Genomic DNA, 26,461 nt, shown 5'->3' with positions numbered 1-26,461 from the left:
CTAAACCAGTGTTTTTAATCATGTGCCATGGAGGACCAAGGGTCTGCAGGTTGGTTTTAATGAGCAAAACAGAGTGCCATGGTATGATTAAAGAGGGAACTGAAAAGAAATGGCAAGAAATTTGGAAAACTGAGAAAAGAGGGAGACATTATTTTATATTTTATAAGTCAGTAAAGAAACCAAAGCTATTATCTGGGGTGAGACGGTGCTGCTGCTTAACTAGACTGAGACTGGGGCACAGTGGGTCGGGCAGCTGTCTAAAAGTAGTTGGCAAACATTCACATGGTTTATGTGAGTGTGCCAGTCTAGACACGGTACAGCATGTCATGATATTTTGCAGGAAATACAGGAATGAGAGAGAAGTGTTGTTCAAAGAATTAGCAGATCTAAGGGTTTCTTCTTTTTCTTTGAAACAAAGATACTGTGATTTTTACACACAACAGGCTCATACCAAAAGATTTAAATCATAGTGGATTTGATATGAGTATTTTCATCAATGGAGGGCAGTAATATACCATTGATGCATCTACACTGCTGCAAAATCTACGAGAAGAAGAAGAGCCTGCAGGTTTTCATTCCAATCAAACTATACAGCAGCTGATTTCACTTTTTAGCACAACTTCAGCCAGAGAGGAGGAACTAATTAATGAAATCAGCAGATGTAGTGTTTGATTGGAATGAAAACCTGCAAACTCTTGACTTATCACACTGACCATATAATATATCTTGTCAGTCAAATTTAATTGTTCAACTTGTCCTCAGAGTTTTTTGGTGATATAAGACGGTTTCAAAGTTTCGGTGCCAAATTATATTAGATCCAGGGATTTTTTTATACCTTAAGGTTTAGTGAATTGACGCCCCTGTTATGATAAGTCAAACATATGTGAGGGATTTTACAGTATACTTATTCCAACTTGGAGCTTAGGTAGGCTACTTCACTCTTGTTTGTTTCATTTGCAGACCTGACTTTACCCACCTTTTTAGGAGGACATAAATCTTTATGACATTAATCCATAGTATACATCATTGTAATTAGTACAAACTAATCTATAATATAATCTATAAGAGAAAAACAAAATAAATCTATGTCAATATAGGTGGTTGTTTGCTCTGGGACGGTCACTGACTGGAGGTCATGCAGTTTTCTCGTCTTTTCATTTAGGCCTACCATGCTATATTTCCCCTGCCGCTTCTGTCACTGGACAAGTAAGCACTTCCTTTTAATTGGAGGAACTTGGGTTTAGTTGATTTGCTATTGCCTGAATAAAACAGCCTATAATGTAAACTTCATAAACAAGATTTGTCCCATATGATTTTTTTTAATTAATGCCCTGTAAAAACTCAATTACCCATAACATTCTTGCTGCCAATGTGTGATTGTGCCAGTGGATGTATTGTTTTACTTATTATGACTAAAGACTATTTCATCCTGAAACATGGGCTGATCCTCATTGGAAATCAGGAAATAGATGTGTTTTTCATAGCCTCTAGCTGGAAATTATTCAGCATTACAATTTGGGCTACAGGCTAGTGTCTTTTGAGAAATTAGCTAATGATAAATCATCTATCCATTAAATCTATCTTTTGGTTTGCTTGGCTTATCTCATTTTTAAGCTCACCACTGGGTCGAGAGCCTCTATATGCTGATTTGTCTGTAAACTGGAACATTTTGGCGGACAGTGTTCAAAGACTTCCATTCATTTTGGATACTCAATCATTTTCATTCATTTATATCTGTGGCAGTTACCTCTACTGGTCAGTAGATGACTGTTGCCATTGTTGTTGGTCACTTGGCTGTCATGCCTGTCATATGTAGTGCCATCAGTTGTAATGACTGTATCAGAATGTAGGGGGGAAATTCAATAATTTCCCCACTTATAAAGAGAGACGTGACTGTTGGCTAGTGGCTATTTGGAGAGATCAGTCACTACCCAGTACAACGTGTTACGTTTTGACTGACGTTATAGACATGATGCATTAATGGATGCTTTCCTCAAACATCTATAAATAGTTCTCTGATTAACATATCAGTCTTGTTGGCTGAGCAACTTACTTTTACATATTTGCTTTTCAAACATAGAGAAGTGGAGCAGAGATGACAATGACAATGAGAGGAGTAGTGTTGTTCAATATGAAAATAGGTCTCAGTGAAAGATGATCCTACATCTAGAGAGAGAGAGACAGGGAGCGGGAGAGTATTTGTTAATGCTTTATTTTATTAGTTGGGGGGGGGGGGGACTGTTATAGGCTGTTATAACAGTCGGCTTCACAGACAAAACAATTAGTGAGCATGAAACTAAGACTGAGCTAGTTTTCACTTGTTGTATCATAGACGGGGTAATTTGATCTCAGGTTGACGTGGAGGATTAGACTGTCGCTTAATTTCAATGTAACATTCGAGAAACATGTTTGATATCATCAATCCCTACAGGCAGCCAGACGCAGACATTGCAGATTAATTGAGTAGAAACAAAATCTGTGTTGAAGTGTGTTTGATAGGCTGGCATCATCTGTTTATCACAGGAATATCAATTCCTATGATTATTGTGGAGTAACCAAATTGACTTATTTCCACCCACAACTTTATTACATTTCGTCTCCAAAGCATTCGTTCATTCACTCATTCATTTTACAACATATAACAATCAGATTTATATGTGTGTGTGTGCACAAAATCAACACAATCATGATATACACTATGAAGTTAAGCAATGACAAAAGCCATACTTTGTGACAACCAAGTGAGACCGCAGTGGCAACATAAATGTACTATTCAGAGTTCAGGATAGAAGCTTTGGTCATCAGACACCTCATACCTGGATCTTTTCACTAAGGTAGATGTAGACATGTGTGGCTCAGAAGGAGTGCTGTGCAGCATACCTATGTGGCAGACTTTATACAACTAAACAAACTAGCAAAGCAAACTAACACAAGACTGGTTTAAAAAACTAAAACAATGATACCATACCATACCGTAGCTCCATCACCACACATTTAGCACACTCACACCATCCTAAAATCATGAGCTTAACAATGCTAAAACAGACTGGTAGACCACCTCAGTACCAACTACTGGGGAACCAAATACGTTTACATATTAACCATACCTTATCAGCCACACTATGAGAGTAGCCATTGTGAAAAATAAATTAGTAGTTAATAAACCAATTCTTCATCCATTAGGAGAAAGAAACCTATGCAACAAATTGGCTTTGTCCATGATAGAGAACAAGTCAGGATAGAATTATTCAAGTAGTTACAAGTTAGAGCAAGTTAGGGCACCAGCCTAACAGCTGAACACCTGAACTGGAATTGTGGTCCAACACCAGAAGCTGTTTCATATGTATGGAAGAAGCTTAGATACAGTGAACTTGCAGCTCAAGGCTGGAAAGCCAAGGCATATCTTGCAGAAGTTGGGTGCCATGGATTTGTAGCCATACCTGCCACCACTTTAGCCAGGGGGTTGGGGATTTGTGGTCAGGGCTTACATCAGGTCATTAGGGCAGATCCTGAAGCAGCCAAAAGATCAGCCGAGTAATCCTTGCTGAAAAGAAAGGACATCAGTTGATCATTCCAAAGTGAGGACATCCATCTCATGACTAAGATAGGGGCTAAGCATAATAGCAATTATGCTTATACATACCAAATATTCTCAGTGTTTTTGATATACTGTACATAGCCACACCTAAAAAGAAACATGTTTGCATTTTGAGAATACAGAACAAACAAACTCAATTGATATGTTATTCCAACTACATCTGGTATTTTAGTTACATTAGCTGATGCAAATATGACTTATGGTAACACTCTGGCTTGTACTAGTGTACACATATGAATGGGGCAATATAGGCTGACAATATAGTTTTGGTAACCAGGTACCTCACCTTGACCTATTTAGACATTTGAGATAGGCTACAGTATCAGAAGAATGCAACCAGGTTGATAATTTGGTTTCATAATAGAACGTGTGTATACTTTATTTGTTATGTAGCATATGTTTTATGTAAGGTCCGATAGTGCATACAGTACTGCATACATAATAATTATGAACAGCTGTGATTAAACAATGCCATGACCCAGGGCCCATATTAAAACAGAATAGTCAGAGTCTGTACATTCACTCATGTAACTTACAGGCAACCTAGTTCATCTGATGTAACTTAATTTCCTTGTATTTGCTCTATTTACATACATATTACACAGGGCTTACACGTTTCTTACTCATTGCAGTGAGTCACTACTATCCATGATAATTACATGCTAGCACATACCCTAAAACAACATTAACATAAGGATGAATCTTGGTCCAAATTATGTCCTGCTGACATGAAAAGAGGCACAAACTTCAAATGTATGAATGTGAAAAGGCCTCCTCAAAAGACTGGCACTTCATTGCACCAACTGTATTCATGAATTCGCTTGACACATGGCCTATCGGCAACGGCACAGTAAGGTCTGACTCATGACGTTGCCTTGACGAAACGCGTGCAAATCAGCGGCGGCCAGCATGCCGGAAGAAACCAATGAGCGCGTTCCAACGAGCTGCTGCGCGGCCAATCGCAGGCCTCCACGATGGGGAAGAAATGACGGCTTATATACGGAGAGCACCATTCATTTAACATCACTTCAGATCCACAAGTTGAGAACAGGCGAAACAGAGAGACACGTACTGAGATACGAGACTGTTTCAGTTGAGAAAGGGCCAAGGCGGGGGATTCATTGATTGTTTGCTGTTAAGGTATGTGCCAAAAATATGAATGAATAGTAAATGCGAACGTAATTTTTGTGGCAAAACGTCAAAAGTGGTGGACAGCCATCAGGCAGCCGGCTAAGCTAACATTTGACAATAGCATTGTGTTAACCTAAAGTTAATCGTGATTTTAATTAGCAGGCCAGCCAATATGAAAGAGAAGAAGTGTGGATATTTGTGATGATCTGTGGTGTGCAGAGTAGCATCCCTTAAACGACTAAGTTAATTATGACAAGAACAGTTCCCTCGCATGGTCTCGCTAGGCACCGGTAGATGGAAAAACTAGCGGTGTTCATTATCGGACGAGGCAATGGGGCTCCACCCCATCTAACGTTACGTTACCTCTATTCTTCGAAGCCTTACGAGTTTGCCTTTTTCTGTTCATTTAAGGGTTTAAGTGCCTTTCTGAGCCATGCTTTCCATATGTCAGCCGGGTTGGGATCCTTACGCATAACAGAATATGCAAGCGACATTGCTAGCCCGTATTTCCACGTAGCGTAAGAGAGCACACGTCATGAATGCAACGCCACGTCCTTACGTTATTTTCTGTTCCGCAGATTTCTTCATAGGATTTGAGCAAAACACAAGCAAAGATGAAACTTATGTGCTTGGTGTTGCTGGTCGCCGGCACCGTGTTTGCCGATGACGACGACAAGAGGGAGAACGTGGGAACCGTGGTAGGAATCGACCTGGGGACCACCTACTCATGGTAAGAGGAAATGGTGATTTCTGGCTTGGCCGTTTAAAAAAAATGGTGTAACACTGGAATTAAATATGTAATCCTTTCAATGATAATAATTACTAAAAATCTTTGCTGCAGTGTTGGAGTGTTCAAGAACGGCCGTGTGGAGATTATTGCCAACGACCAGGGAAACCGCATCACCCCATCATATGTGGCCTTCACCAGTGAGGGTGAGCGTCTGATTGGTGATGCTGCCAAGAACCAGCTGACCTCCAACCCTGAGAACACAGTCTTTGATGCCAAGAGGTTGATTGGTCGCACTTGGGGTGACTCCTCTGTGCAACAGGACATCAAGTACCTGCCCTTCAAGGTAAGTTTCTTACTCTGATGGTATGAAGTTAAGTGTGTGGTTGTAGGGTCTGAAGTTATTTAGACAGTATTTTTAGCGGCAAACTTTCTAAAATGATGTTTCTTCCTCTTGCTCTCTAGGTTATTGAGAAGAAGAGCAAGCCCCATATCCAGGTCGAAATTTCTGCTGGCCAGATGAAGACATTTGCCCCTGAGGAGATCTCTGCCATGGTGCTGACCAAGATGAAGGAGACTGCTGAGGCTTACCTGGGCAAGAAGGTACAAAATTTGTTTCCATATCTAATCATACACTGGTCCTGAACGAGTGTTGGATGTGTTGATTTAATTTCCCCTTCTGTTTCCTCAGGTCACACATGCTGTGGTCACTGTCCCTGCCTACTTCAATGATGCCCAGCGTCAGGCCACCAAGGATGCTGGAGTCATCGCTGGTCTGAATGTTATGAGAATCATAAATGAGCCGTAAGTGTTTTATGACGTTTATCATCTGCTGTAATTTGAAGGCAGTCTGGAAACATTTTCTTTCTGATAATTCTAGTATTTTTCTCATAATATTTTATCGTAATTTTACTTGCCTCCTCCAGGACTGCTGCCGCTATTGCTTACGGCCTGGACAAGAAGGACGGCGAGAAGAACATCCTTGTGTTCGATCTGGGTGGTGGCACTTTTGATGTCTCCCTCCTCACCATTGACAACGGTGTGTTTGAAGTGGTAGCCACCAATGGTGACACTCACCTGGGAGGTGAAGACTTCGACCAGCGCGTCATGGAGCACTTCATCAAGCTGTACAAGAAGAAGACTGGCAAAGACGTGCGCAAGGACAACCGTGCTGTGCAGAAGCTGCGTCGTGAGGTTGAGAAGGCGAAGAGGGCCCTGTCTGCCCAGCACCAGGCCCGCATCGAGATTGAGTCCTTCTTTGAGGGAGAAGACTTCTCTGAGACCCTGACCCGTGCCAAGTTTGAGGAGCTGAACATGGTAAGTTGGCCACCTCATCAGTTGAACTATTGCACCACAAAAACATTCTTTGTTTATAGAACATTGCATTAGGCAAGCCTTTTTACCTTGTCTTTTATTTTGTTCAGGACCTGTTCCGTTCCACCATGAAGCCTGTACAGAAGGTGCTGGAAGATTCTGACCTGAAGAAGCCTGACATTGATGAGATTGTTCTGGTTGGAGGCTCCACCCGTATCCCCAAAATCCAGCAGCTGGTGAAGGAGTTCTTCAATGGCAAAGAGCCCTCCAGGGGCATCAACCCTGACGAGGCCGTGGCCTACGGAGCTGCCGTGCAGGCTGGAGTTCTGTCTGGAGAAGAGGACACTGGTAGGTCATCATCCTGAAACAGTACACAGTGATACAGTCTGTGCCACTGCATCAAGCTTGCACAATAGAAGACTTGGGCCATTTTACTTAAATGTTTCTTGTTCTTCTGTTACAGGTGATCTGGTTCTTCTCGACGTGTGCCCTCTGACCCTTGGTATTGAGACCGTTGGAGGAGTAATGACCAAGCTGATCCCCAGGAACACTGTGGTGCCCACCAAAAAATCCCAGATCTTTTCTACCGCCTCTGACAACCAGCCCACTGTCACCATCAAGGTCTATGAAGGTAAGACTTGGACCGCTTCCTGTAAACTAGCCAAACACAATGGAAAGAATTTTCACAAAATATTTCATATGTGTGATTACGTTGCTTCATTCTTGTGTATAGGCTGATAAATTGAGAGAAATGTTGCATAACTCTGGATATGATTATAATTTCAAACTTTCTCTTCAGGTGAGCGTCCCCTGACAAAAGACAACCATCTGCTGGGCACCTTTGACCTGACTGGTATCCCTCCTGCGCCTCGTGGTGTACCCCAGATTGAGGTCACCTTCGAGATTGATGTCAATGGTATCCTGCGTGTCACCGCTGAGGACAAGGGAACAGGCAACAAGAACAAGATCACAATCACCAACGACCAGAACCGACTGACACCTGAGGATATCGAGCGCATGGTGAATGATGCCGAGCGCTTCGCCGATGAGGACAAGAAGCTGAAGGAACGCATCGATGCCCGCAACGAGTTGGAGAGCTATGCCTACTCTCTGAAGAACCAGGTGGGCGACAAGGAGAAGCTTGGTGGAAAGCTGTCCGACGAGGATAAGGAAGCCATCGAGAAGGCGGTGGAGGAGAAGATTGAATGGATGGAGTCCCACCAGGATGCCGATCTGGAAGACTTCCAAGCCAAGAAGAAGGAGCTGGAGGAGGTGGTGCAGCCCATTGTCGGCAAGCTTTACGGTAGTGCCGGTGGACCCCCGCCCGAGGGTGGGGAAGGTGAGCAGGATGAGAAGGATGAGTTGTAGGCAGGTAGAAGTCAACTCAAGTTCTCTCTGTCGCCCCTTGCCTCTCTGGTAGCGGCACCTAGATGTACATAATGGACAGATTGGACTCAAATGGTGAGAGGAATGGTTGGGGAAAGGGTGGCGATAATAAGCGACCATACTGAATCTTCTGGAAAGACTTTTTGAAATGAACTATTTCAATGTGTTCAATGGTTCTCTTCGCTGTAGGGCGGAGATATTCGTCGGCCCGGATTTGAGGCTTGCTGCTGCTGTTCTCAGGCAGTCCTGAAAGGGGTTCTGTAGAGGGGAGGGGCTTAATGGGGTGGGTGGGGCTTCTGTGGGTTCAAGGGCTCGACGTGTTCACAGGCAATGTTAAAGTTATTTATTGAATCTGGTCATTGTAGAAAAGCCTTTCTACTGGAAAGACATTGAAATAAATGTTTGATACAAAACTGATTTTGTTTCTCTTATTACATGAGTTTATATTTCTACAGGGTATGACTTTTGGCAAGACAATCTAGGTTAAAAAGTTAAATCAAGTGCTCCAGTGTTTGATACAATGGTATGGATTTGTTACATTTTTCACTGTTCATTTTGTAGTACATCTAGCTAAATTTAACTTGAAACAAACACAAGCAATTACACTGTAGTACTTATTAAACCCTTTAATACAACATGAACATAACTATCTACAACATCCAGGCACATGTTATTACAGTCACAATACAATCGCTCTGTATGACTCCCTGAGTGTCCATCCCTCTGAACACAAAGTAAACTCTGCCCTGGGCTTGGTCCCCTTCTCCATTCCCCTCGGCACACACCTTCCAAGGCAATAAACACAGAGTGGTCTAAACGGTTGGGCAGCAAATCCCCTTAAAATTTCACCAGGATCCATCGACTTTTGTCTGCAAGCAGAGAAGGGATAACATTTTGGGGGTGTATTTTGGTGAAGAAATGTTATACTGCATTTTGTTGCAAGATTAATTTTCTTCCCCTTCCCTGGCCGGGTATAGCCTACCATTTTCAAGTAACTCTTATATACTACAAGGCATTAAGGATGGTATGCCATCCCAAACACTCCATGTATTTGATGCACATAGTCACACCTGAAAAGAAACACATTTTCATTTTGAGAATAGACAGAACAAACAAACTCTAATGTCAAGAAAAACACAATTCCAACTAAATCTGGTATTTTAATTACATTAGCTGAAAATATGACATTTATGGCCACACTCTCGCTTGTGTTAACGTACAATATGAACGGGGCAATATAGGCTGACAATATAGCTTTGGCAACCAGGTACCTCACCTTGACCTGTTTAGACATTTGAGATAGGCTACAGTATCAGAAGAATGCAACCAGGTTGATAATTTGGTTTCATAATGGAATCAGGGGCGTCACCAAGGTTTGAATACATTTGGGGCAGAGCCCAAGTAATGTGGGGCTGAACGGGGGAGGGACATGGCATGTATTTTACCTTACAGATCAAACTGAGTAGCATTTGGGGCACTCTACTGCGTTACAAGCTAAGTTACACATTGCTATAGAGTTGTTGACTTGAATCAAAAATTGAAAACATTAAAGATCTTATAACATATTATACTGGAACAGAATTGTTTTACATAATTATTATAATAATAATTAATAATAATAATTATTATAATTATTACAATTCGATGGAAGATTACCAGCACACTGAGCACTAACAGCTGAAAACAAAATAAACAGAAAAGGCTGTAGTGAAGCCATGGGTGGTGCAGTGTCCTGACTGGATCGGGGGTTTGGTCGGTGTGGCTGCTCTCTGCTGTCTCTCTGACCCTGAGAACATCAATCTCTTGTTGTCCTTCCTATGATATTGATAGAAAGGACAACATTAGGCCTACCTTTAAAAAATACAATTCACTTGTTTCATATTAGGCTATACTAGCATTTTCCCATTTGAAGGTGATCAGACCCGAGTATTACCATTTTCTGCCACTTCCCTCAAAACAGGCTCAACTTCCTCCTGCTAGAGGAAACATGACATGACAAAAGGTCAGCTCTCAAAAATCATCCATTAATACTTATTACACATGTGCTAGATGAATTGATTCTGATTGGCTGGAGGGGTGTTGATCAATTTCAGATAAACACATGGCTCTGACATAGTAGTCCTTATTACTGGTCTAAATTAATGCACCATGTTGAGACTTTCTTATGAGCTGAATATTATTGTGTAGCCTACATGGGTACTAGGAGATGGCATCAACAACTTTGGGGTTTCATGGCATCATTGTTGATGCCACGGTCGGGTCCTGGGGAACGCTCATGGAGAGGAGAGGTGCAGAGGAGAGGAAGAGTGCTCCTCAGGAGCACTTTCATGGCATCAACAACAGCTTTCATGGCATCAGCAACAGCTTTAGCAAAACCAGGAATACACTTATTTTAGTTTTATTAACTTTGTTCTAAATATTCCTTCACTCTCTATAGCAGACTTTAAATTAGTAATTTCAGTTACAAAGATGGATCATGTGAAAATGGCAATGACATGTCTGTCTGTCTACAAGTTAAATTCACTTGAATACATTGTTTTATCACTCACATTGGGCTGAAAATGAGACAGAATGTCTAGTGTCTTCTTTCTCGACATTTTCACGACACAACCTGTCAGCTCCGCCGCTGCTCAGATTAAACTGTCATTTTGTTGCCTGCTTCCCGGTTGGGTGGAGTTTTCCGTGTTTATGCACTGTGATTGGCCCGAAGATCCAAACACCGCCCAGCCGGCAAACTTCGTTGATAAAACGAACTAACCCATTTGTTTAAGCGCCCAAAACAGGTGCAAACACCGGTATTGCGCTGCATTTACCTTTTTAGAACCGGAATACACGTTCAGTTGACAAATTCACTCCCGGAACGCACGGCCCAATGACACCCCTGGATACGGTTAATATAAAACCTCATTGATTGTTAAGGTATGTGCGAAAATATTTGTGAATAGAATGTGAACAATATTATACCTATTGTAATGTAGAATGTTTCACTCTGAGTTTTGATAGGTGGGTCATCTGACGCAGGTCGCGCCCTCTACCTGTTGCTTTGTTGAACTGAGCTCCAAAGCAGAACAAGCTCTGATCTGGGACATAGCTAGCAGTCGGTCAGTAAGGGTTTTGAATCTTTGTTTCTGGGTTAGATTTGGATTTAGGCTGAGCTGTTGTCAGGCTTTCTTGTGGCTGAGCACTTTTGGTTTCACTCTCTGAGTTTCGATAGGTGATAGGTGAACATTGTGGACATCTGAACAGGGCGGGATTTTCACTACAATCTTACAAAGAGAGACTGAACTGAGCTCCAAAGCAGAACAAGCTCTTATCTGGGACATAGGAGATAGCAGTCGGTCAGGAAGGGGTTTTGAATCTTTGCTTCTGGGTTAGATTAGGATTTAGGCTGGGCTGTTGCTTTGTTGTGGAAATCTGAATAGGGCGGGTTCAGACGTGGTGACGAGCTATGACTCGGCACTGCTGTGGCATTTCCTGGTATTTAAATACTTAACTTAATTGTGTAAAGACCTTTGAATCTACCTGGGCGAGTCCACTGAGCAAGGACACTGATAAATTATTCTTCTCTACTACACTCATTGCCTGTCTTCTCACTCACCATGTGCTACCAATATATCCCTGTTATCCAGGGTAACCGAAAAAATAGCATCAGTGACAAAAGACAGGACAATCCTGAGAACCTTTTCTCTCAGAAAAGCCTCATCTACTCCCTCCTGTTTTTCTTTTGGCCTATGGAATTGTCAGTCTGCTGTAAATACAACAGAATTTATCCAAGCACTTGCAAATCTATACGACATTCTGGTTGGGCGTGGAGGTGGTACGGGTGCCCTCATTTCCAAAGAAGGAAAGGAAATTTACTAAGCTTTCTCCTCTAAGCAATAACTCCTCCTTTGAATACCATGCAATCATGGTACCTTCTCAATGTGGGGCACATTGAGGGGGTACTATCTGCAGTGGAAAACCTTACTACCAAAAGTGAGTAGATTCGAGTCGAGTCGAGCCGGTACCAAGCAGTGGAAAAGCGGCAAATTATCCATCTGGTCAAACCCCAAGCGGCTGACTTCCTTTCACTTCTGTCCTCATTTGACTTCAAACAGGTCTCCACCCCTCCCACACACAAAGCGGGCAATACACTCAATCTGATTGTGACTCGGAACTGCTCCACAGCAAATCTGACTGTCACCCCCTTACATCTGTCAGACCACTTATTTATTCAATTTACGGTTTCCTTACCGGAACATCCTCACGTTCCGCCGCAAATGGCCTCCTTCTGACGAAACCTCTGGTCCCTCACACCGGCTCAGCTCTCCAATGAGGTCTCGGCTACCTTGCCTCCTCATAACGAATTCTCCTCACTCCACGTCAATGAGGCTACAGACACACTTTGCTCCACGCTAGCCTCCTCTCTAAACAATCTCTGCCCCATCTCATCCAAACCTGCTTGTAACACCCCCCCCAGTCCATGGCTCACTGATGTCATCAGAGAGCAACAGGCGGGGCTCAGAGCAGCTGAGAGGAAATGGCACAAATCCAGAGATCCCACTGACCTCAGTGACTATCAGTCTCTCCTATCAGCATTCTCCTCCCATTTAAAAACTGCCAAGACCACTTATTATCAGGATAAAATCAGCAGCGCCAAAGACGCTCGGAAAATATTTTCAGCTTTCAACTCACTCCTCAACCCTCCACCACCGCCTCCCTCAACTTTGCTCACTGCTGACATCTTCGCCTCCTTCTTTACTGATAAGGTTTCTGCCATCAGTAATCAGTTCTCTGAGCCTGACCAGCTCAGTCTGCCACTGCCAGCTAACAAGGCCTCACTCCTCTCATTTTCCCATCTTACCGAGGAACAAGTCTCCAAGTGTCTGCTTGACTCTCATCCCACTACCTGTCCATTGGACCCCACACCCTCCAACCTCCTGCAGGCCATTTCACCCACACTTATCCCTGCAGTCACACACATCATCAACTCCTCACTTACAACTGATGTGTTCCCCACTGCTTTTAAGCAATACTTGAGCGCACAGTCTTTAATCAAGTCTCTGAATTCCTTTCTGAGAACAACCTGTATGATCCTAACCAGTCTGGCTTCAGGCTCGGACACTCAACCGAGACTGCGCTCTTGTCTGTAGTGGAAACACTGTGATCAGCAAGAGCTGATGGTCAGTCTTCTGTTCTAATGTTGCTAGACATATCGGCTGCCTTTGACTCGGTTAACTACCAAATCCTCCTCTCCACACTCGCTGAGCTTGGCTTCTCAGGATCTGCTCTCCGCTGGTTTGAGTCCTACCTCTCAGGGAGATCTTTTATAGTGTCTTGGAGGGGGTAAGTGTCTAAATCGCACTGCTTGTCCACAGGGGTACCTCAAGGGTCAGTGCTTGGACCCCTTCTCTTTTCAATATACACCACCTCACTTGGTGCAGTCATCTGCTCACATGGCTTCTCATACCATTCATATGCTGATGACACCCAGCTCTTCCTATCGTTCCCGCCAGAAGACCCCCCAGTCTCGGCACAGATATCGGCATGCCTCGCTGATATCTCGGCATGAATGAAAGAACACCACCTTCAGCTTAACCTATCAAAGACTGAGCTCCTTGTCATCCCAGCCGGTCCCTCTATACAACAACAGATCAGTATCCAGCTTGAATCAGCTCAGCTCATTCCCGCAAAGTCTGCCCGAAACTTGGGTGCCATGATTGATAACCAACTAACATTTAGGGAGCATGTGGCTTCTGTTGCTCGGTCATGTCGATTTGCCCTGTACAACATCAGGTAGATTAGACCCTACCTGTCTGAACATGCAGCATAACTCCTAGCACCGGCTCTTGTAATTTCACGCCTTGACTACTGCAACTCCTTACTGGCAGGGCTCCCGGCATGTACGCTCAAACCTCTGCAGATGATCCGGAACGCAGTGGCGCGTCTGGTCTTCAACCAGCCCAAAACAGCATGTTACTCCACTGTTGATATCCCTCCACTGGCTCCCAGTTGCTGCCCACATCAAGTTCAAGTCCTTGATGCTCGCCTACAAAGCAGCAACCAAAGCAGCACCTACCTGAACTCCCTCATTCAGGTCTACGCTCCCTCCCACTCACTATGCTCTGCCAAGGAGCAGCACCTGGTGCTGCCACCACAACAAGGCCCTAAGTCTCTAGTTAGACTCTTCTCTTCTGTGGTTCCTCGGTGGTGGAACGAGTTACCAAACTCCATTCAATCCGCAGAGTCCCTCTCAGTCTTTAAGAAAAGGCAAAAGACCCAGCTCTTTAGCGAACACCATCTCACCTGATGGACTGTGTAATTGCTAAAAAAAAAAAATCGTTATCTGCCTCTATGCACTCGATGCACTGCCTCTATGCACTGCCTCTTGGCACCTATGTCCTGTTGGACTAGAACTTAGCTCTATGGCCCTTACTCTCGTTGTTCTCTCCTGACTAGATCCTTGCTTGTGTTGTAATAAAATCTCATGTGTATGTCGCTTTGGATAAAAGCGTCTGCCAAATGGGAAATTGTAATTGTGATTGTGAATGTAATTTTTGTGGCGAAAGGTTAAAAGTGGTGGACAGCCATGAGGCAGCCAGCCTATCACTGCTATGCTGACAACATTTGACTGTACCTCTCCTTCCGCCCCTCAGATACACAAATTGATGGCCGCATCTCCGCATGTCTCAAAGACATCAGTGCTTGGATGTCTGTGCACCACCTCAAGCTCAATCTTGACAAGACAGAGCTACTCTTTCTCCCAGGGAAAGATTGCCCTCTCACAGACCTCTCCATCTCCGTTGACAACACCACTGTGTTGCCCTCTCAGACTGCCAAGAACCTAGGGGTGATCATGGACAACCAGCTGTCCTGCTCTGCCTACATTGCAGCGACAACCCACTCCTGTAGGTTCTCCCTCTATAACATCTGCAAAATTCGCCTGTTACTTACGAGGGAAGCGGCACAACTCCTGGTCCAGGCACTTGTCATCTCCCGCCTGGACTACTGCGACGTTCTCTTGGCCGAGCTACCCGCCTGTGCCATCAGACCCTGACAGTGCATTCAGAACGCTGCAGCCCGTCCTGGTGTTCAACCAACCAAAATTCTCTCACGTCACTCCCCTCTTCCGGTCGCTTCACTGGCTTCCCATCTTTAAATAAAAAAAAACCAAACTTTTAATTTCAATGAATGCTACTTATTCCTAGTGAAAGGCTTAGTTGATGAAGAATGGGATGCACAGTTGGTTTCACTACTGTTGACAAAATGTACTATTGTAAGTCGCTTTGGACAAAAGCGTCTGCTAAATGACGTAATGTAATGTACAGCGAACCAGCGCTTCCTTGTCTGTCGGCAAATCAGCTGAGTCAAAGTAGCGTCTACGTCATACACAGCGAGCTAGTGGCAGACGATTACACCTGTGACTGACAAGTTTTACAGCCAATGAAATTCCAATTCTAACGGTGTATAACTTGTATGGTTCAGCAAGAGGGCACGCTTCACAGCCTCTGCATAAAACAGGTAGAGACTTGTGGCTGTTTTCCATGGTGCACTAGTTGTGCACACTGAGAGCATTATGTGCAGAATATACACACTTCTGCGCCTGTAAAAGACTATTTATACCGTTCTTTTTGAGTATACACTTAATTTCAAATGCCGAAAGCTAAACAGAAGAATCATTTTATCGTGGAAGAAGCCCTGGAGGAAATCGCTTGCCTTATTTAGGCTACCTTATTTACCGTGGTCAATTGATGTTTCTTATTTGTGCAATTTTTACATAGGACTATATACTGTGCCCCCTTTTTACCTGATACAGCCATTCAAAAAATAAAGACACGACTATATACAATATAGTTATTTGGCTTTATGTCTAAATTGTTTTGGTATGTTCACATAAAAATCATTTGGATAACATTTGGATATTGGTAAGCCCATTTGGCCACTTTTGGAGAGGTTTTGAGTCACTAAGAGGTGACCAAAAATAACTTTATAAAATAGAATAAAGGCTTCTTATGAGTAATATGTCTGGTATTGTTGAAATTAACAAAAATATATAGTCTTATATACTTCTAAAGACTCATAATGTTTAGTTACCAGGTGTCCCTTTGGAGTCTTCAAATGGCCATTTGGAAATCTGCCTAGACATTACCCTAGCAAAAACATTGCCAAATACTAATTTTTTGTTTTTTTGTCATCTACTTTGAACCTGAATTTGGTCAGGCCTGTGGCTATGGCTCCATTTAGTTTCTAGGCTGAAATAGCACAGCCACAGGTAACTGTCTACACTCAATTTTTTTTTTTTCTTTTAGGCGAGAAAGAAATTTCAATTTCCACTGTGTTTGAGCTTGTGTTACTCAGTGTCAGTAACACTTAGGGTAATTCTGACACTTGGAGAAGAAACTCACAAGGCTTAGCTTTCAGAAATTACCAAGATTATGCCTGTAGTCACAGGGGTTCAAGTACAGTAACCATTTTATTTTGGGTATGTCATTTTCAGCCTTGTCTTCAGAAAAAGGGGGTGCTATCCAAATGGTAAGATAGGCTCTAGTAAATGTGAGATAAGTGCGTGCGTAATAGCGCATTCCAGGGATTCCATACAGTAAATTCACAACTGAACAATCCTGACATGTTTTTTTAAATACCTTATAGTTCGTTATTTTTTATCATTAAATTGCACAGTTCTTGTTGCAGTTTGCTTACTCCAGTATGTTTGGCGATGTGCCTATAATATTTTAGATGATAAAATATTGCCTGTGCCTTAGTTTCCCCCTGTATATATTGTATTTTAGAAATAAATACACAGACACTGATTTGGTTGTGTTACTTTGATTACAAAGATGAATTTTTGAAGTATGGCATTTTTTCCCCCTATGTAGGCTACATTAGGTAATATGATTTGCTGTGGATGCAGATGCGGTCTGTTGGCTCTTTGAGTCACCATATTCCTTTTGGTTTCAATTATAAGTATTCATCATGAGAATGATGAATAATCATAAACATTCCTATGACAATTTTCTGTCTATTTTGACTTTTTATTTAGGCTACAAAAGCTAACTGGGCTATAAAAAAAACCCTGATAACGATTCCTTAAATAACAGAAATAATCACTTGTATATTTGGCTATGCAGCTAGATCTATGTGAGAGCACTGATGCTGCATTCTGGAGAAAGGTTAATTTAGTATTCACTGACTTATGTGTTGATTATATATAGCCTACACAGGAACTATAGGCTTATTTACCCCTATCAATGATGTATTTAAATTTCTGCTTGTGTATTTTGAGGCTTTGTTCTTGATTTCACGCTTTTGAATGCGCAGCTAAAACGGAACCAGTGTAGACACAAATGCAGGACTCATGCCTGTTGCTGACGTGCAGCTGATGCGACGCGTACAGTGTAGATTGTGGTTTACGAGTGTCGCTTTTTCTGTTTATTGAGGGGTTTCAGGGCCTTCGGTCTGCCTAGGCGTTTTTGAAGCGGCTGCGCCTGTAGCGACGCTTCTCGGTGTGATCGCCCCCTGCTTTCCGTATATCAGTGGGGTTGGGATCCCACGCATAGTAGAATATGCAAGCAGCATTGCTAGCCGTATTTCCACGTAGCGTATAAGAGAGCACATGTCATGAATGCAACGTCCTGACGTTGTTGTCTGTTCTGCAGATTTCTTCATAGGATTTGAGCAAAATACAAGCAAAGATGAGACTGATGTGCTTGGTGTTACTGGTCGCCGGTACCGTGTTTGCCAATGAAGACGACAAGAAGGAGGACGTGGGAAGCGTGATAGGAATCGACCTGGGGATCTCTTACTCATGGTAAGACGTTATGGTTTGGCTGTTTAAAAAAACAAAACAAAAACAAACAGTGTCACACTGGAATTAAATGAGTAGTGCTTTTCAATGACAGTAATTACTAAAAATCTTTGCTGCAGTGTTGGAGTGTTCAAGAACGGCCGTGTGGAGATTATTGCCAACGACCAGGGAAACCGCATCACCCCATCATATGTGGCCTTCACCAGTGAGGGTGAGCGTCTGATTGGTGATGCTGCCAAGAACCAGCTGACCTCCAACCCTGAGAACACAGTCTTTGATGCCAAGAGGTTGATTGGTCGCACTTGGGGTGACTCCTCTGTGCAACAGGACATCAAGTACCTGCCCTTCAAGGTAAGTTTCTTACTCTGATGGTATGAAGTTAAGTGTGTGGTTGTAGGGTCTGAAGTTATTTAGACAGTGTTTTTAGCGGCAAACTTTCTAAAATGATGTTTCTTTCTCTTGCTCTCTAGATTATTGAGAAGAAGAGCAAGCCCCATATCCAGGTCGAAATTGCTGCTGGCCAGATGAAGACATTTGCCCCTGAGGAGATCTCTGCCATGGTGCTGACTAAGATGAAGGAGACTGCTGAGGCTTACCTGGGCAAGAAGGTACAAAATTTGTTTCCATATCGAATCATACACTGGTCCTGAACGAGCGTTGGATGTGTCGATTTAATTTCCCCTTCTGTTTCCTCAGGTCACACATGCTGTGGTCACTGTCCCTGCCTACTTCAGTGATGCCCAGCGTCAGGCCACCAAGGATGCTGGAGTCATCGCTGGTCTGAATGTTATGAGAATCATAAATGAGCCGTAAGTGTCTTATGACAACCTTTATCATCTGCTGTAATTTTAAGGCAGTCTGGTAACATTTTCTTCGTTATTATATTTTCTCATAATATATTATTTTTATTTTACTTGCCTTCTCCAGGACTGCTGCCGCCATTGCCTATGGCCTGGACAAGAAGGAGAGTGAGAAGAACATCCTTGTGTTCGATCTGGGTGGTGGCACTTTTGATGTCTCCGTCATCTTCATTGACAATGGTGTGTTTGTGGTGTTAGCCACCAATGGTGACACTCACCTGGGAGGTGAAGACTTTGACCAGCGGATCATGGAGCACTTCATCAAGCTGTACAAGAGGAAGACTGGCAAAGATGTGCGCAAGGACAACCGTGCTGTGCAGAAGCTGCGTCGTGAGGCTGAGAAGGCGAAGAGGGCCCTGTCTGCCCAGCACCAGGCCCACATGGAGATTGAGTCCTTCTTTGAGGGAGAAGACTTCTCTGAGACCCTGACCCGTGCCAAGTTTGAGGAGCTGAACATGGTAAGTTGGCCACCTCATCAATTGAGACTTGGAGAACTATTGCACCACAAAAACATTCTGTGTTTACAGAACATTGCATTAGGCAAGCCTTTTTACCCTGTCTTTTATTTTGTCCAGGACCTGTTCCATTCCATCAGGAAGCATGTACAGAAGGTGCTGGAAGATGCTGACCTGAAGAAGTCCGACATTGATGAGATTGTCCTGGTTGGAGGCTCCACCCGTATCCCCAAAATCCAGCAGCTGGTGAAGGAGTTCTTCAATGGCAAAGAACCCTCCAGGGGCATCAACCCTGATGAGGCCGTGGCCTATGGAGCTGCCGTGCAGGCTGGAGTTCTGTCTGGAGAAAAGGACACTGGTAGGTCATCTTCCTGAGACAGTATATCTATGCCACTGCATCAAGCTTGCAGAATACAAGACATGGGCCTGTTTACTTCAAGTACAGGTGATTTCAGGGTATCCACGGGTCATTAAAAAGTATGAAAAGGCCTTAAATGTCATTAAAAAGTCTGAAATATGGTTCCCAGCGGTCTTAAATATTTAGCAATAATCAGTAATATTTTACTGGGTCATTGCACAAAATAACCATAATATCAGCAGGGTTTGCAAGTGTTGTTGATCACTGTCAGTCACTCCACTGTTACTGCAATGGCTGCTGAGATTTCAAGCTTTCTGAACAAGCAGTCCGGTCTGTAGGCTACTCTCTGTTTTGGTGGAAAATCTGGTGAAAAAAAACATTTTCAGCAGTGGTGACGCTACCGAATGATGTCACTGCACATAAATATATCTGTCAAGCAATATGCTAACAATCTGTTGCTATCCATCCATCCATCCATCTTCAACCACTTATCCGAGGTCGGGTCGCGGAGGTAGCAGTTCCAGCAGGGGGCCACAAACTTCCCTTTCCCTGGCCACATTAACCAGCTCTGACTGGGGGATCCCAAGGTGTTCCCAGGCCAGCGTGGAGATGTAATCCCTGCACCTAGTCCTCGGTCTGCCCCGTGGCCTCCTCCCAGCTGGACGTGCCTGGAAAACCTCCCTAGGGAGGCGACCAGGAGTCATCTTTACTAGATGCCTGAACCCGACCTGCCCCAACCTGTTGCTAGTAAGCAGCTAAATGGTATTGGGTAAAGTGGGGTAGCTACAGCTTGAGTTGCTAGACCTTTGGGTTAGCTGATAGCATGGCATCGCTAGCTATTGATTCCATCTTTTACTTGACTTCATTTATAATAGTTCTGTGGGATGGGTTTTAAACACACACACAACAGTGTGCAATGGGATAAACCTCTTCACTTGACATTTCTGAAGTGTAACACTACTTGGCTAGCTGATTTCTGTTGTAAAAAATAGTCAGTAATTTGCTGTCTGTGTTGGTCATGTTGCCACACTGTAGGCTATGTGAAACTTTATAATTCTGACCGATTAATTCAGGCCGGAACAAAATTGATGCATTGTGACTGTTTTGGAACTTTCGAGTGAAATGAGTGTGAGAAACAAGTGGGAAAGTCAGTGCAGACATACAGATATACAGGAGCTAGCTAGCTAATACAGAGCGAAAATGCAAATTTTCTCAAAAATAGCTAGAAGAGAAAGATTTTCAGGCATGGTTGCACGTCATTGACGTAAACAGAGTGGCATTAAAAGGTCTTAAAAGTGGCTTTAAAAAGGTCTTTAAAAAGCATTAAATTCAATTTGCTGATACCTGCAAATATAGTGATGATTGTTTCTTGTTCTTCTGTTACAGGTCATCTGGTTCTTCTCGATGTGTGCCCTTGGACCCTGGGTATTGAGACCGTTGGAGGAGTAATGACCAAGATGATCCCCAGGAACACTGCGTTGCCCATCAGGTACATCAGCATCTTTTCTACCACCTCTGACTACCAGCCCACTGTCACCATCAAGGTCTATGAAGGTAAGACTTGGACCTCTTCCTGTAAACTAGCCAAACACAATGGAAAGAATTTTCACAAAATATTTCATGTGTGATTAGGTTGCTTCATTCTTGTGTATAGACTGATAAGATATGAGAAATGTTGCATAACTCTGGATATGGTTATAATTTTCAACTTTATCTTCAGGTGAGCGTCCCCTGACAAAAGACAACGCTCTGCTGGGCACCTTTGACCTGAATGGTATCCTTCCTGCACCTCGTGGTGTACCCCAGATTGAGGTCACCTTTGAGACTGATGTCAATAATATCCTGCGTGTCACTGCTGAGGACAAGGACACAGGCAACAAGAACAAGATCACAGTCACCAACGACCAGAACCGACTGACACCTAAGGATATCGAACGCATGGTGAATGATGCCGAGCGCTTTGCCCATGAGGACAAGAAGCTGAAAGAACGTATCGATGCCCGCAACGAGTTGGAGAAATATGCCTACTCTCTGAAGAAGGCGGTGGAGGAGAAGATTGAGTGGATGGAATCCCACCAGGATGCCGATCTGGAAGACTTCCAAGCCAAGAAGAAGGAGTTGGAGGAGGTGGTGCAGCTCATCGTCGGCAAGCTTTACGGTAGTGCCGGTGGACCCCCGCCCGAGGGTGGGGAAGGTGAGCAGACTGAGAAGGATGAGTTGTAGGCAGGTAGAGGTCAACTCAAGTTTTCTCTATCACCCCTTGCCTCTCTGGTAGCGGCACCTAGATGTACATAATGGACATAAGGGAAGCTGGCCCCATTAGCTCCAGAGCTAATGCTAACCTTGAAGCTAACAGCAAGGCAACGGTAGAGAATTGCTTTGTTAAGTTGTCTTCCTATAACTTAACAGTTCCCTGTCAGGATTCCAATTCCAGTTCTAGTTTTACTGGATCTTAGTGCTGCTTTTGATACAGTAGACCATAACATACTGGTAGGCAGACTGGAAAAATGGGTAGGGTTGTCTGGTCCTAAACTGGCTTAAATCTTACTTACAAGACAGAGACTACTTTGTATCTATTGGTAACTGCGTATCTGAGTGAACAAAAATGACGTGTAGAGTTCCTCAGGTGTTGATTCTTGGGCCTCTTTTGTTCAATCTTTACATGCTCCCACTGGCTCAAATTATGCAAAACAACAGTATTTCCTATCATAATCATGCAGACGATACTCAAATCTACATAGCTTTTTCAACAGATGACTAGGGTCCAATCGATTCACTAAACATGTGCATTGAACAAATCAATGATTGGATGTGGCACAATTAACTAAATAAAGATAAAACTGAAATAATTGTTTTTGGTTCCAAAGAGCTAGAGACCAAAGAGAATTAAAGTCAGTGCTCACCTTGAATCCCTCTCGCTGAAGACTAAAAAACAAGTCAGAAATCTTGATGTAGTTATGGACTCTGACCTGAACTTCAATAGCCACATCAAAACAATTACAAAATCTGCCACAACAATAACCACAAGCAATTACACTGTAGTACTTATTAAACACTTTAATACAATATTGACATAACTATCCACAACACCCAGGCACGTCATGTTATTACAGTCACAATACAGTCACTGTGTATAACTCCCTGAGTGTCCATCCCTCTGAACACAAAGGCCAGCTGTATCGTCTCTGCTGAGGCACCTGGGCCCTGGACTTGGTCCCCTTCTCCATTCCCCTCGACACACACACACACCCTCCAAGGCACACACAGAGTGGTCGTCCAACCGTTTAGACCACTCTGTGTGTTTATTGCAAATCACCTTGAAATTTCATCAGGATCCATCGACTTTTGTCTGCAAGCAGAGAAGGGATAACTTAAAATATGCAATACAAGCTCTACAAATACATTTTCTTGGGTTTTTTGATAGGATTTTAGTCAAGAGCTACAATGCTTCATAGCCTGTACAGTTGTAGAACTGAACAGTTCATAAGATATTAAGAGTTAAGTGCAACCACAACAAACCAGCAACAAATGAGAAATGTATCTCACCAACATGGTGCTGTGACAAGTATAAAGGTGATACACTACTAACTGAGATGCAGAGTAATTTACCAATACATAGGATATGATGTTACAATTCGTTGTGTGATAATCTGTGGCAAGCATTCACACAGAAGCCCTATTCAGATTTCAAATGCATGCTGTTGTAACCCACAAATGGTGACTATAGAAGACATCAGGCTATGCTGCCATAAATCTACTGGACCATCAGACAGGCAGCACCATTCACTAGTCACTTAAACAAAATATGTGTATGTGAGTGCAGGTATTTCACTAGGTTTATCAAGTGGGCCCCTCCCATCTTAGCTGGTTAATAACCAAATATAGCTGGACAGACCCAGAGTCAGGTCGTCAGCTAACGTTACATATTCACTGAATAAACTTTATACAATATTATGAATGCATTCACATATTCAAATATTAAATACTTAATTTCCTCATACAAGGTAGTCACTGTTTTGGTGACTTGTTTGTTTCCAGCTTTCACTGTATTTTGCTAACAGCTAGCAGCACTGGCTCAGCAGCTTGCAGTCAAGCGTCCTGTCAGTGTGTGGCTGTATGTTTTGATATTAGAACTAGCGTTTCACTCTAGGATGGCATCGGAAAAAAAGGAAAGGGGACATAGGGACATATTTTACTCAGCGTAAACATGGAAGTAGGCCTAATGGAACTGTTTAAGTGATAGACGAACACTAATTCTATTTGAGTTTTCTATTCATATTGGATTCATATGTTATCAGGTGAGTGAAGCAAGGCTCTGGGTAAGTAACAAATTTGACTCCATCACGTAAGTAACAAATTTGACTCTACCATGATTTGAGCTGAGGTGGAGCGCAGAACACCCAGATCTCCTCTGGTCCGCTGCTCCCGAAGCTGGCTGGCCATGGTCGGGTCCTGGGGAACGCTCATGGAGAGGAAGAGTGTTCCTCAGGATAGAAAACCCAGCTCCACCATGTTCTACCCCAGTGATTCTCAACCTTTTTCATATCAAGGACCCTAATTTAGTCCACATTAGGGCCACAGACCCCTATTTGATTAAATTTTGTATCTCAGACCCAAATCTGAGAATATTTTTATTGTCAGATATGATTTTGTCCAGAATTCCATGACTAGAGAGATAACAGCGAAACTATGATCAAAATAGTAATTCTAATACATTTTCAAATTATGTTAACTTCTTGTAAATGAAATAGTGGTGAGGTTTAACAATTTATCAATTTGCTGGGGACCCCTTGGAACCAACCCAAGGACCCCTGGTGGTCCCCGGACTCCACGTTGAGAACCACTGTTCTACCCCAAACTGGACAACTTCTCACTTGTTAGAATAGAATACTTTATTAACCCACAGGGAAATTTGTTTTGCAATAGTAGGAATTGTCAAGTCAAGTTTATTTATGTAGCCCTTTGTCACAAGCATGTCTCAGAGGACTTTACAGAGTGTGTCTAGCTAGGTCTAACTAAACACAATCAATGGTGAACAGAGTTATGTAAGACAAACATAGCAAACAAAAAAAAACAGGTAGGCAAGAGCAGGCATGTGTATTGGCAAACACATACATATACCACACAGTACAAAAGGCAGGATGTGGACATGATATATAAAGTAACTATGAGTCCTTGTTTAGAAAGTTGATGCTGGTTGGTTGGGATAAATTATGTATGTGCACAGTTTGTTTTAAAAAGCAGGCTTTTGTACCTTGGTTCCAGAGGCAGTTTAGTGTTTAGTGGATGAGTGAGGTCCTATACGATTTGTTTGGTCTTGCGGATGGTCCTGATTTTGTAGAGGGATGCTATATTTTGGCATATGGTGCAGCAGACCTTACTTGCTATCTAGACTATTTTGTTAATTTTATCGAGTTGGGTATAGAGAGTGAACCGTACCAGCCGAGGAAACAGAATGTTTAGATGCTCCCAGTGATGATGGTTAGGTCCAGTCATGTCTCCTAGCTTGTCTAGGACTCAGTTCACCTCTTACTGTACCAGTGTTGTCCTGCCCTTCTCTCTCTGTCAGGTTCAGCTGAGGAGGAGGCGACTGGGCAGAAGGAGAGGCTAACGGACACTCAAGAAACCATGTTCATTTATAATACTGCCTTTCTGCCACACAGACCCTCAATCCCTCCACCAGGGACCAGAGAAGAGCTTGGCTGGTGGAAGCCCCTAAAAATTCATGACTACAGTGTATCAGATGCTGGATCCGATGCTGTTTAACGCCTCTGGCCAGCCGTGCCACTACAGCTGTCGGAGGTGCCCCCTGTCCCAGCTAAACCAGCACTCCACTGCTTGACAGAGGTCATCAGATCAGTCTTTTAGATGATCAAATGTACACTCCCCACATAGAGCTGTTAGCAGCCTCCTCAGAACAGGACCAAGTACTATTTCAGAAAGGAATTGTTTTAGTCTGAGACAATCCTGCTTAATTCATCTAGTTTAATAATTCTGTGCCTTTTCCAATCCTTGAAATTTAAATTGTCACTTTGTTGTGTCAATGGGACATGAGAATAAAGAATAAGAAAAGTAGCCTATGCTATTTAAAAAAAAAAAAAGGGAAAGAAGAATAACTTAGGCTAACATAAACTACATTGGGTAGTCCTCATTCCTCAAGTAGGACTAATACAGCAGAGCAAGCACAGGTTTTGGTCTGAACCACCGAAAATCAGATCAACAAAATGATCTCTTGACATATGAACACACTCACTTGTTCTGCCACATGCCATGGGTTGTTCAGATTACTCAAGGATGGTCATCAAACTTTAAAAGCCAATACGATGTGAATGATTAATATGTGTAATAATGTGTGCCTAATACTTGCGTAAGAAGGCTTTCCAGATAGCCTCCTGCTCTCATCCTTTTTCTTTTATGAGTTTTTAACTGGACATGAGACGGTGGGTAAAATTGTGTTTGTTCATGAATGTTCAGATCTCACTGTTTCAAATGTGTAAACATTTTTGGGGGCGTATTTTGGTGAAGAAATGTTATACTGCATTTTGCTGCAAGATTAATTTTCTTCGCCTTCCCTGGCCGGGTATAGCCTACCGTTTTCAAGTAACTCTTATACACTACAAGGCATTAAGCATGGTATGCCTCATCATCCCAAACACTCTCCATGTATTTGATGCACATATGAACGGGGCAATATAGGCTGACAATATAGCTTTGGTAACCATGGTACCTCACCTTGACCTATTTAGACATTTGAGTATCAGACAGAATAGTATCAGCTACAGTATCAGAAGAATGCAACCAGGTTAATGATTTGGTTTCATAATGGAATGTGTGCTGTTATGTAGCAT

The 26,461-nt window shown here is 43.0% G+C and overlaps 2 protein-coding genes and 1 pseudogene across 3 annotated transcripts; all 3 read left to right on the top strand.

The window, feature by feature from the left end:
* Positions 1-4,608: 4,608 nt before the first annotated feature.
* LOC139641323 (endoplasmic reticulum chaperone BiP) lies at positions 4,609-8,451 on the top strand. The gene is made up of 9 exons (XM_071515644.1): positions 4,609-4,738; positions 5,308-5,459; positions 5,571-5,802; positions 5,922-6,059; positions 6,148-6,260; positions 6,383-6,773; positions 6,881-7,118; positions 7,234-7,401; positions 7,570-8,451. Exons 2-9 carry the CDS (start codon positions 5,344-5,346, stop codon positions 8,136-8,138), a joined length of 1,965 nt encoding a protein of 654 aa, XP_071371745.1. The 5' UTR covers positions 4,609-4,738; positions 5,308-5,343; the 3' UTR covers positions 8,139-8,451.
* Positions 8,452-11,027: 2,576 nt separating this feature from the next.
* Positions 11,028-25,407, top strand: LOC139641327 (endoplasmic reticulum chaperone BiP-like). Of its 2 annotated transcripts, XM_071515648.1 has the most exons (10): positions 11,028-11,075; positions 17,792-17,943; positions 18,060-18,291; positions 18,411-18,548; positions 18,637-18,749; positions 18,868-19,258; positions 19,376-19,613; positions 21,000-21,167; positions 21,334-21,807; positions 25,277-25,407. In XM_071515648.1, exons 2-10 carry the CDS (start codon positions 17,828-17,830, stop codon positions 25,330-25,332), a joined length of 1,926 nt encoding a protein of 641 aa, XP_071371749.1. In that variant the 5' UTR covers positions 11,028-11,075; positions 17,792-17,827; the 3' UTR covers positions 25,333-25,407. The 2 variants fall into 2 exon arrangements, with proteins under 2 accessions (XP_071371749.1, XP_071371750.1); XM_071515649.1 differs by lacking the exon at positions 25,277-25,407 and having other exon boundaries at positions 21,334-23,140.
* LOC139641334 (uncharacterized) lies at positions 13,336-15,192 on the top strand (annotated as a pseudogene).
* Positions 25,408-26,461: the final 1,054 nt, after the last annotated feature.

Source organism: Centroberyx affinis, unplaced genomic scaffold, assembly GCF_046629955.1.
Source record: "Centroberyx affinis isolate AG114_WGS23_722 - 3 ecotype Tasmania unplaced genomic scaffold, CSIRO-AGI_Caff_v1 ptg000363l_1, whole genome shotgun sequence".
Lineage (NCBI taxonomy): Eukaryota > Metazoa > Chordata > Actinopteri > Beryciformes > Berycidae > Centroberyx > Centroberyx affinis.
This window is presented reverse-complemented; position numbering and strand designations above follow the sequence as displayed.